At 38.7% G+C, this 12,526-nt stretch overlaps 1 protein-coding gene across 4 annotated transcripts in view; it reads right to left on the bottom strand.

Moving 5' to 3' along the window:
- Positions 1–12,526, bottom strand: part of col14a1b (collagen, type XIV, alpha 1b) — a 98,954-nt gene that overhangs the window by 47,604 nt on the left and 38,824 nt on the right. For all 4 annotated transcript variants that reach the window (XM_083546909.1, XM_083546908.1, XM_083546910.1 and 1 more), the window contains 6 exons: positions 5,164–5,309; positions 4,035–4,164; positions 3,112–3,251; positions 1,942–2,068; positions 1,679–1,818; positions 283–415 (listed from right to left, as the gene is read on the bottom strand). In XM_083546909.1, the coding sequence (XP_083403035.1) occupies positions 283–415; positions 1,679–1,818; positions 1,942–2,068; positions 3,112–3,251; positions 4,035–4,164; positions 5,164–5,309 (816 nt within the window). The remainder of the gene's footprint in view (positions 1–282; positions 416–1,678; positions 1,819–1,941; positions 2,069–3,111; positions 3,252–4,034; positions 4,165–5,163; positions 5,310–12,526) is intronic.

Raw genomic sequence — 12,526 nt, 5'->3', positions numbered from 1 at the left:
GCCAATTAAAACAACTGTAAAACAGAGCACACGCTCAACCCTGATTGGTGGCTTGACCAGTTAAGTTTTTATTCGCTTGTGAACAAAAAGGAACGACTGATTTCACAAATTGTAGTCGAGTTAAAAGTGTAGTGAAGTTAAAGTAAAAATCGCTACTTAAGTGCAGTAACGAATTACATTTACTTCCTCACTGTCCACCAGTGTGGGTTAGTGCTTTGTTTGGCGTTAGATTATATCAGTACTACAGTGATGATATTAGTGCTGTATTTGAAGTTCGATTACCTGTAGTTTCACTGAGCACGACTTTCTCGCTCTCGGCTTTGTCTTTGTAGATGCCAGTGAGTGTGACCTCATACTCAGTTAGTGGCCTCAGACCCGTAATCACATAGGAATTAAGATTACCCCCAACCACCATCTACAGAGTGAGAGAAATAAAGAGTGTGAGAAAGAGAAATAGAGAGAGAAACAGTTTTACATAATATTGTACATTACCATGATGATAGGCTGATTAGATTTACAGCTACAGTATTGTGGGGCTTTTATATACAGATGAAAAAAGTAATAACCAAATATTTGTAAACAACAGCGGTGACAGACCCAAGGTGTTAATAACAAAAATATGTCGAAAATAATTGAAAGAGTTTGTGAGAGGTTAAAAGTGTATTTGTTTATTTATCTGTTTTAGTGAATATATTTACAAATGAAATATATTAAAAAGCAATAAGACCGAAATTAAAAAAGCTGCAAAAGGTTTCTAGACACCTGACCATAAAATTAATGTCTTTTTTGACGCTTTCCATTCCACATTACGTGGCCATTCAAATTGTATAATAACCTCCACTCTTCTGTAACGTTGTTCCACTAGATTTTGGAGTGTGCTTATTGATCTTTGTGCTTAATCAGCACCCAGGTGTTAGTAAAGTCAGGTACTGATATGAGTGAGGTGAAGAGACCTGAGGTGCAGCCAGTGTTCACATTAATCTCATAGGGTTGAGGCTAGAGCTCCTCAGCAGGCCATTCACAATTTGACACTCAAACCCATGTGCACAGGAGCATTGACATGCTGGAACAGGTTTGGGGCTCTTAGTTCAAGTAAGGGAAAATTAAAGCTACTGTATCAAAATACAATTTTGTGTCTCCAACTTTATGGTAACAGTTTGAGGAAGAACCACATATAGTTGGAAAAATCAGGTGTCAATACTGTTGTCCGTATAGTTTATTTCTTTATTTAACTTGTTTTTAACATGCTGCATCACATGGTTAAGTTCACATCCAAATACCTGCAGCAAGATATTTGACTAAGTCTACTTGCTCATACTTGGACGATCGATGTTTTTTTCTTGGTCTAGTATAACTACATGGTAAATTAGGAGTTGCCTCATGTAAATTTGATTTATATCAGTGTAAATAATCTGCGTATTATGTATACAGTTTATACCGTATATGTAAATATAGGAGTAGTTGATTTACACACCGCTGAATTATTCATTTTCCACATTGCAATTTCATTTACAGTTTCACAAACCAGATACAGATTTATTCCTTTATCATTCTAACATCATACATACAAATCTGTAATGAATAAATGCTGATAAGACTCCATGTATATACTAAATGGAGATATGAATCCTCCTGTACGATCAGTGTCCATACAAGTGTATGGTTTCTTTTTACTAACCTCTCTGGTCTCTCCTCCGTTGGCCGGCATCCAGGAGAGCCTGTAGAGGGAAATGTCAGACGCCGCATGCTGCCAGCTCACTCTGAAACTGTCTGTAGCCACGTCACTGCTCCTCACATTCACCGGGACAGGAACCCACTCTATACAACCACACACACACACACACGCACACACAGAGAAACACAACACAAAAACTATGGCGGCTGCTTGGTGCTAAAAAGTAATTTCAAATAGTGTATATAGACACGTGTGGTTATTCTGACTCGTTGAGAAGCTGTCTGTGAGGGGATCGGCTTGTCCCTCATCGTAGATGGCGTAGATGGCTACAGTGTACTCTGTCTGCGAGGTGAGGTCACTTAGCAGCTTTGTAGTAACTCGACCCACATCAACCTAGCAAAAGTAATGAAACAATTAATTACATTAAATATTCCATGCACACCACAGTGGCATAAAAGGCACTTACATTTACATAATTTGTCAGACGACCTTTTCCGAAGCGACTTACATTTATCCCATTCATACAACTGAGCAGTTATGGGGTTAAGGGCCTTGCTCAGGGGCCCAGAAGTAGCAGCCTGTTGTGGCTGGGATTTGACCTTGTGAGCTCTGGATCCAAAGTTTAATGCCTTCACCACTAAGCTACCACCTTCCCCAGGTACTTGAGAAAATATGCTCACTGATACATAAATATGTGAGAACATGAATGGGAAAATCTGAAGAACATAAATGACAATAAATTGTTTGTAGTTCTTGGTTGATACAGAATAATATGCTTTAAGATAAATAACTTAATGACATTAAGTGCTTAAAAGCCTTGTTTTTCAAAGCTAGTTGTTTAGTTATACACTATATGAACAAAGGTATTGGGCCTCCTGAGGTTCTTTCCCAAACTGTTTCCACATAGTTGGAGGCACACTGCTGTATATGAAGTCTTTGGAAGTGGTAACATTCAATTTTCCCTTCACTTAAAATAGGAGACCCAAACCTATTCCTGCATTGAAATGCCCCATGAAGACATGCTTTACATGGGTTGGAGTGGAAGATCTCCTGCTATAGACCTCAAACCTATTGAACATGAAGAATGTGAACGCTGACTGCATCCTGCGCCTCCTCACCTACATCAGCACTTTACTAACACCCTTGTGTCTAAAGGATTCTCCACAAGCACACTCCATCATCTAGAGGAACCTTGTTCCAGGAGAGTGGAGGTTTCTGTAACAGCGAATGAGGACTAAATGAGGAATTGGATGTTATGGTCAATGGTCAGTGGTCCATGAACATTTGGGCATAAAATGTATTTTAAAATGGTCATTTCAGAGTAAAAATGACTCTTTATAATGAAAGTATCTCGTTATAATAAATCTTGAACTGAGCACATTCCATGTGAGGAAGATTTCATGCAACCGAATAATCAAGTCAGTGTAAATCTTCACCTCGTTGGTCTGGACTCCATCCGTCTTCACATACATGATGCGGTAGCTTTTAACTTTACGCGACGCGGCCTGCCAGCTGAGCTTAGCGGAGTTGTGGGTCACATCAGTGATACGCAGATCTCGAGCCGGACTGAGAGGAACTGGAAAAAGAGAGGAAAAGTGCAAAGGAATCAGAACCAACCCCCTTTCACTCACACACACACACACACACACACACACACACACACTGGATTGTGCTTTTTGTATCCATCCCAACCCTAGCTATCTAGCTAGCTGAAAGAGTGAAAGAATTGTGCATTTCCTTGTTTTTTTTTCACAACAGGCTTTTTCTTCTCAGTCGGTATTTTATATGCAATTCTTCAGGAAGTGGCTGCGACTCAGGATGAACATGGTCCCTTTGAACAACACCGCTGGCAGCACCACAAAATTAAACTTTTCAGAAAAGCCAAGAATGATGCCAAGGTTTTTTGGGTTTTTTTTATCACCCAAACAATTGGCTTGAAGCCCCTTGGGCCAAGTGAGAAAAATTCTAAACAACACAAGGAACCGGGGCAGTAGATAAAAAAGTAGAAGTGAATATGAGGAGTTTAACAATATGGTCAAATTAAAAAATATTTTAATTTCTTTATTTTTACAGTGTAGTGTAACTGAAGTTGGAGAATTGCTCGTCTTGAGATGTTCGTTGGTAACTGAAGTCACAGATGGAATCCACTCTAACTGCGCTGCTCACACTGGTGTGAATACTATCTCTTTACACATGCACTACCAAGCCAATACACAGGCAAGATATGCCCTGTTCACAATAACAATAACAACAACAACAATAATAATAATAATACAAATATCCATAGTCAGTACAAGTATCACTGGTATAACTGCATATGGCCCAAAGCCTACATTATCACACACTCTCTCACACTTACGTGTGGTCTCCTGGCCTGTCCGGGGGTCACTGGCTTCATCTCCGTACATGGCATAGACTGTGACGGTGTACTCGGTTGCAGGTGTCAGACCGTCCAGCTCAATCTCAGTTACGCTGTCAGCTACTTTAACCTGCACACAAACGGTTTATTGAATTAAGGTACTATATCACACAATATTATATCAATATGGCAGGTGTTTTTCTCCAAATCTGTTAGAGCAGATAAAGTTCGAGAGTCTTGCTTATGGGAACATCATCTGGGGAATTTGGGAAATATTCCAGAAAATTAGAATTAATTAGAAATTTAGGGAAATGTATATAAACTGTATCATATAAAAACATAAATATGAAAATGTGGTTGCTCACAAGCTGACATGCACACACATTATTAAAGACTCTTTGAGCACAAGGAAGTTTAAACTGTAAATGTATGTAATATTTATGTCCTTGGCATGAATATTTACCAACATGGATATTTTATGACATTATCTTGTTTGCAGGATTCAAGAAATGATGTGTGTTATGTGATGGAGGAATATAAAGTGCATGTAGGGGGTTGTGACCTCAATAAACCTGCAGTAAGTGTGCTGTGTGCATGTGATGAATGTGCAGGGAAGAAATTCAACTGAAATTGCAATAAATCTGGTTGCTTTAACCACGATTATCCAGCAAGATTTTCTTTCCAACTACATTTTAATTCCCTGATTTAGACTAACCTGCAAATTTTTCCATTTACTTCCATTAATTCCTGTCTATTCCCATATATTCCCATTAACTCCCATAGAAAGTTTCCAGTCTCGAAGATTCACATATTTTTACATCCTAGTCTTGCTCAGAACCCTACAATGAGAGCTTGTGAATACCAGGATATGATTATGCTTAATTAACTATGGCCTGACATAGATTTAGATTTGTGAAGCAGTGGTTTGGCCTTGGAGGTCAGGATGTAGTTAATTGGACTATGCCGTGTGTTTCCTGTTTTTATTGCATGGCGGTGTACTAAAGAGATCTTTTGATCCATCATGCATCACATTCAATACAAATGTGTCGGTGCGAGAGTTTGTGATAACACTGTAAGATTACAGTAGTTACTGAGGCATGTTTCAGGTCAGTTTTAAACACTGTCTCACCTCCTTCTCATCAGATGAGCCTGCATCACTTAGAGGGGCGTACAGGATCATGTATCCAGAAGCCCCTTCTGCAGCAACCCATTGTACCCGCATGCTATTGTGTGTGATGTCATACAGATCCAGGTTATTTACCATGGGCAAGGCCACTGGGAAACACACACACACACACACACACACACACACACACACACACACACACACACACACACACACACACACACACACATACACACACACACACACACACACACACTCAATGTAAATGCAGCAACAAAAGACATGATTCTATATTTTACCAGATTGCTCCGTTTTAAACGGCAAGTCATTATAAGTAAAAGGTATAACAAGTGAAAATCAATTTAGTAAATGTTCCCCCTCATACGCTACTTTTCACTTTTCTTACTCACAAGCAGTCATTCACATCACCATGACAACCATGGCAAAACAGCAGGGAATGGGAGGCAACATTGATTTCTGGCCCGTATATTCTGCCAGATATCAGTGCCAACTAGCAGGAAATGATATATAAATGAATAAAGAAAAAAAAGAAACAACAACAACAATAACAATATTATTAATAATAATACAGCTGCAATGACTAAAGAAGCTTTGATTCCTAAAAATGGAAATAAAAATAAAATAAAATAAAATAAAATAAAATAAAATAAAATAAAATAAAATAAAATAAAATAAAATAAAATAAAATAAAATGACATGACATGACATGACATCTTCTCCCGCTAATCCGAGGCCGGGTCGTGGGGGCAGCAGTCTAAGCAGAGATCCCCAGACTTCCCTCTCCCTAGACACTTCTTCCAGCTCTTCCGGGGGGACACCGAGGCGTTCCCAGGCCAGCCGGGAGAGATAGTCTCTCCAGCTTGTCCTAGGTCTTCCCCGGGGTCTCCTCCCAGTGGGTCTCCTCCCAGTGGGACGCGCCCGGAACACCTTCCCGGGAAGCCGTCCAGGAGGCATCCAGAACAGATGCCCGAGCCACCTCAGCTGACCCCTCTCGATGTGTAGGAGCAGCGGCTCTACCCTGAGCTCCTCCCGAGTGACTGAGCTTCTCACCCTATCTCTAAGGGATCGCCCAGCCACCCTGCGGAGAAAGCTCATTTCGGCCGCCTGTATCCGGGATCTTGTCCTTTCGGTCATGACCCAGAGCTCATGACCATAGGTGAGAGTAGGAACGTAGATTGACCGGTAAATCGAGAGTTTCGCCTTGCGGCTCAGCTCTTTCTTCACCACGACAGACCGGTACATCGACCGCATTACTGCAGAAGCTGCACCGATCCGTCTGTCAATCTTCCGTTCCACCCTTCCCTCACTCGTTAACAAAACCCCAAGATACTTAAACTCCTCCACTTGCGGCAGGAACTCTCCACCAACCTGAAGTGGGCAAGCCACCCTTTTCCTACTGAGGACCATGGCCTCGGATTTGGAGGTGCTGATTTTCATCCCATGCAAAGAGCAGAGACGAAATCGTGTTGTCACCAAACCGGACACCCTCCGGCCCCTGGCTGCGCCTAGAAATTCTGTCCAAAAAAAATTATGAACAGAACCGGTGACAAAGGGCAGCCCTGCCGGAGTCCAACATGCACCGGGAACAAGTCTGACTTACTGCCGGCAATGCGAACCAAGCTCCTGCTTCGGTTGTACAGGGACCGGACAGCCCTTAGTAAAGGGCCCCGGACCCCATACTCCCGGAGCACCCGCCACAGGCCGCCGCGAGGGACACAGTCGAATGCCTTTTCCAAATCCACAAAACACATGTGGACTGGTTGGGCAAACTCCCATGAACCCTCCAGCACCCTGTAGAGGGTAAAGAGCTGGTCCACTGTTCCACGGCCTGGACAAAAACCACACTGTTCCTCCTGAATCCGAGGATATACTATCGGCCGTATTGTTGGAACACACCCTCCGGTCCCCCTTCTTAAAAAGCGGGACCACCACCCCGGTCTGCCATTCCAGAGGCACTGTCCCCGACCGCCACGCGATGTCAGCCAAGACAGCCCCACAACATGGACTCGTCCATCACCCAAGCTGAAGTCACCAAGGTAGTAAAGAAACTCCTCGGTGGCAAGGCACCGGGGGTGGATGAGATCCGCCCTGAGTACCTCAAGTCTCTGGATGTTGTTGTAAAAATAAAATATAAATAATAATAATAATAATAAAAATAATAATAATACAAATAATAACAATATAATAATAATAACAATAATAATATTATAACATAAAATTAATTAATAATAAAAAAAAAACGGAAAAATATCCTGAAAGATGTAAAAACAATAAAAGATTCAGCCTGTCTAAAATATTAGATTAGATTAGATTAGATTAGATTGTACTGTCAGCATGCAGAATACAAATACATAGCCAATGAAATGCAGTTTATATATATATAAAGATACATAGACATGGACATGGAGTATGGATATAAAACTAAAAATCTTTATGGGGCATACTCTAAAGTTGACATGACTCACTGAATCACAGAAAACTCAATTGTGCTCACATACACGTTAAAACTTTGCTCTGTTGATGATGCCAGTTTGCTTTACTAAACCACACTATTACTATAGACTGACAGCGGAGACTGTCCCCTTGCCTTGTGACAAATTACATTACAAATGAATTAAGTGTTTTAGATTTACCTGCCAGAGTAAAATAAGATGAACAACTTCAACAACAACAACAATAATAAAAATAATAAAAATGTATTGGGTCCCTACTAACTGAGTGGTGCTTGGCCCCTAACAGCTGCACCAACAATAAAAGATAAAAGTGTTTGGACTTTTAAAAACAACCATCTTTAATCTTTTTGTTCGAATTTCTATTGCAACATCTTTTTTCTGCCATAATGACTGCTAAACTTTTACTTCCTTTATAATTACATATTTCAATAGTAATATCTGAGTACAATTATGCAAGTATTACAAACTCTTCTAATACCTTCTCATATTGTTTGGACACTATTATGTATATCTCGGACTGCAATTATTGCTGTTAAAATCTTTTATAATAGGGTAAAATATAAACAGCCTTATGGTTATAGATTCAATTATATATATATATATATATATATATATATATATATATATATATATATATATATATATATATATATATATATATATATATATATATATATATATAAGATTGTTTAAATAAACCCCTTTGATCTATACTAAGTAAAAAATGGCAACAAGAACATCAAACTTTACAGATTCAGTTTCATTTTACTTAATGTAATCAACCCATACTGAAATCTGATATATTTCTATATAAACATATATATACAAAAAATTAACAAATAAACATATTTGTAGTTTTATTAGTTGCTTGAGACATTTATAATAAAGTGTATGTACAATCTGTTTTTTTTATTTTTTTTTTATTCCTATCTAATGTTTCTACACATACATAGGATACATACAGTATATTGTGTAACACCATTGATGATACATTAAAGTACAAGGTAATATATGAGATACCTGATGTTCAGTTATGGAATTAGTTACTACGTGAAACCAGCGTCAGATAGACGTTAATGTAGAAATTGCTAATAGGACTATTTAACACTAATACACTCCTCGAGAGTACTTTGAGAGCTCAGTGTTATGCTTATCTTAGGCATCTTTTCTGTTGGATGCAGATCTGCCAAATGCATATATGTAGATGAGGAGAATGAAAATATTTAAGCTTTTCTTTGAATTGAAGCAAACAATTCAAATAAGATATATTTATAATAATAATAATAATAATAATAATAATAATAATAATAATAATAATAATAATAATAATAATAACTATTATCGTTCCAAAATACTTTTTCAAAACATGAATGTAATGGATCCAAATCCAACCTGATCAAATCACATTCACTATACCTGATTTGCTGCCGTAAGGTGCAAATGTAGATGTTGTGTGTGTGCATTGTGCCAAAAATAAAAAAAACACCTTAATGGCAGCAAGTCGACGCAATACTTCCTGCAATACTTCCTGCAATTCTTCCTGCAATACTTCCTGCAATAAATACGGACTCAGTGACAAGGAAGATTTGGATGAAAAGATGTGGAGATTTTACACGGTAAGCTGTTTTCTCTATTTATAAATGATTGACACTTAAACATCAACAATTTTTATGATTTAATCGGTTTTGCTGTGACGGCAGTTATGGGGTGAATTAACTATTTCTATAAAAAAATATATATATTTGGAATAAGTTTGGTCATTTTAAGTTGTACTGTCGACTGACTACATGCATCATGTTATACAGATTATGTGTTAATGGGTTTTTTAAACAGCTTCGTCACCTTGATGTACAGGTCGTCCTCTACATACGATGGAGATATGTTACGACGACCCCATCGTAAGTCAAAAGTATTGTAAGTCGAAGATGTTGCTATGACTGTCACAGTCTTTTCTGCTTTAGGCTGATTTATAATTTTAATTTTCTGCTCTAAACTGATGACTTTCCTCTTCTTTTTTTTCACCAGCAGCAGGAGACATACTTAGACACTTGGAAGACACACTTTTATCACTAAAATGTGGTAATTGAACAGCTCTCATATATATATATATATGCCCATTTCTGTAGTATTTTAAAATACATTTGCTATATATGTATATGAACATGTATGCAATATATGTGCTTTGCACATATTGCTGTATATAAGATTTCTAAAAGAGAATGCTTTTAACATAAATTCATTAAGTTATAAAAATAATAAATACCTGAGTTATTGTAATCAAAAGGAGTGATTTTTTGTTATATGTAAAATATGAAGTTATTGAACCTAAATAATTGTTCTCAAGTGATGTCAGGTTTTATAGAGTAGAGATACTGTATACAGTAGGAACTGTAGACAGCACTTTTTGGTTTCCTGGTGCATTATACAGAAAAAAAACTTCAGGTCATGGGTGTTTGATTATTTTGGCTCATGCTGCTAAAAACACTGAAATATATTGTGCCAACAATGTTCGCTGATTGCATTATTTTTAGGTTTGCTGCTCCCGCACTTGAGCATGATTGATTTTTGTTTTACAACGTCGAGACGAATGATGCTATACGTCCCACAACATAACAATTCAATGCTAAGAAAAAGTTATTGTAAAAAAAATAAATAAAACAGAGCGACCAAAAGTTGGCTTGTAGAAATTCTTATTTTGCATATAAATCTATAAAAAAAACCCTGATAGATTGCCAGGTTCTCTCCTCCAGCCAAGTCCAGCATCAATAAAGATTAAAAGAGATTAAAACGACTGGAGCTCTACAGTTGCTGCACAGTTTGCAGTCTGCGGATCATGAATACGAATTGTAAATATCCCCCAGGAGATACTCAGCGGAAACAAACAAACGAGTAAGATTCAGTGAATTTCCTTTTTTTTTTATGTGGTGCTTGTTCATTAATATTAATATTAATATATTAAATCCACACAAACAGTTCTTGAGTTTTAAAAAAATATAAAAAAAAAAACTTTTTTATATAAAGAAATTTCTGTGATATAAAAAACCAACTTTTGTAATAAATATAAATAGCCTGACTCTATTTATCTATCCAGTCATGAAATGATATAAGATATTTTGTGACTTTGAAACACAGGGACTTGGAGCTCAGATGCATGGCTATGGAAATGTTTTTAGCTCTTCTAGTAATCTTATCAGTCTTTGCACAATCCCAAATGTGCACACACACACACACACACACACACACACACACACACACACACACACACACACACACACACATACACACACACACACACACACAAAAAAACCTGCCATTTCTCTCTAGCCCCATTAACTTTCATGCAAGGTTAAAATCACTGCTGTCTATTTGATGTGTGTGTATGAGTCTTTGTTTGTGTGGAACAGGGTTATTAATCTTGCTGATGTATTTGTATCCCAGTTGTATTTCCACTGTCTGGGCTGGGACGCTGGATGAGGTCGGACCTGAGCCACACGGTGCAAGACAGCTTTACACATTCACACATGGCAGCACACCCAATACCTCCGACATACCACCTCCCCTCCCTGACCCTCTACACACCAACAGAGTGCTCAAGTGATATGGAGAAATAAATTGCAGAGCTGCTCCAACTGAAGCTCCTCTGAGTGATTAAACAAGTAGGTGACTCACAGTGCCTCGTGTCTTATCTCACTGTTGCAGTCTGCATCTGATCAAGCTAAAGGGGACGTGTTAGAGGGGTGCTTTCATACTGTGAAGCATATGCTATAGAGATGCTTCTGGAAAATAAGGAAACCATAAATTGTTTTGCATTTTTAGCAGTTTTGAATCCGAGCTCTGCCAAGTGCGGTCTATGATCTTCAGAACTTAAAAAAAAAAAAAAAACATTAGGATGCATTTTAACAGGAATGGGTGCCAAATAACTAAAAAACAAACTATGCAACAAAGTTGTGGGTAAGGGATATAAAATAAAATTCCACAGCTTTGAAGATGCCCCGAAATTCTATTGAAGTGGAAAGTGCATAGTACCACCCACAGTATCACAAGACCTGGGTGTCTATCAAAACTTACAGAACTTGCACGATTTAATGCCAACAGAAGAAAACATATGCAACACACAACTATATCAGTGATTTTTAACTCATATCCCAAGTATGGAAGGTTGCCAAAAGGAACATTTTTCAACAAGTTCTGGATAAAGTTGTAAAAAAGAAATCCTGAACAATTCTGTAATTAACTTGTACGAGTTTATATGGGCAAAGATGGACAAATACAAGCAATGACCAAAACAACAACATTCTGATTGTGAAGCATGATGTTGGAAGCATAATGTTGTGAGAATTATTCTCAGCTGCAGGAACTGGGGATCTTTTTAGGATTAGGGGCTAGATGGATGCAGACGGGTAACTGGAGATTCCAAAAGAGAAACTTGAACAAATTGAAATGCAGAAATATAAAAAAAAATCAGAATTTCATATTCCAACAAAACAATGATTCCAAGGCCACTGCAACTCTACCAGCTCCACTAAACTGCCCCTGCAACTCGACCAGCTCGAACTAAGCTGCCACTGCAACTCTACCAGCTCAACTAAACTGCCCCTGCAACTCGACCAGCTCCACTAACTGCCCCTGCAACTCGACTAGCTCCACTAAGCTGCCCCTGCAACTCGACTAGCTCCACTAACTGCCGCTGCAACTCGACCAGCTCCACTAAGCTGCCACTGCAACTCTACCAGCTCCACTAAACTGCCCCTGAAACTCGGCCAGATCCACTAACTGCCCCTGCAACTCGACCAGCTCCACTAACTGCCCCTGCAGCTCGACCAGCTCCGCTAAGCTGCCCCTGAAACTCTACCAGCTCCACTAACTGCCCCTGCAACTCGACCAGCTCCACT

Source organism: Silurus aristotelis (assembly GCF_946808225.1).
Source record: "Silurus aristotelis genome assembly, chromosome: 7".
Classification (NCBI taxonomy): Eukaryota; Metazoa; Chordata; class Actinopteri; order Siluriformes; family Siluridae; genus Silurus; species Silurus aristotelis.
Note: the sequence above shows the minus strand (reverse complement) of the source record. Positions and strands in the feature narration are given on the sequence as shown.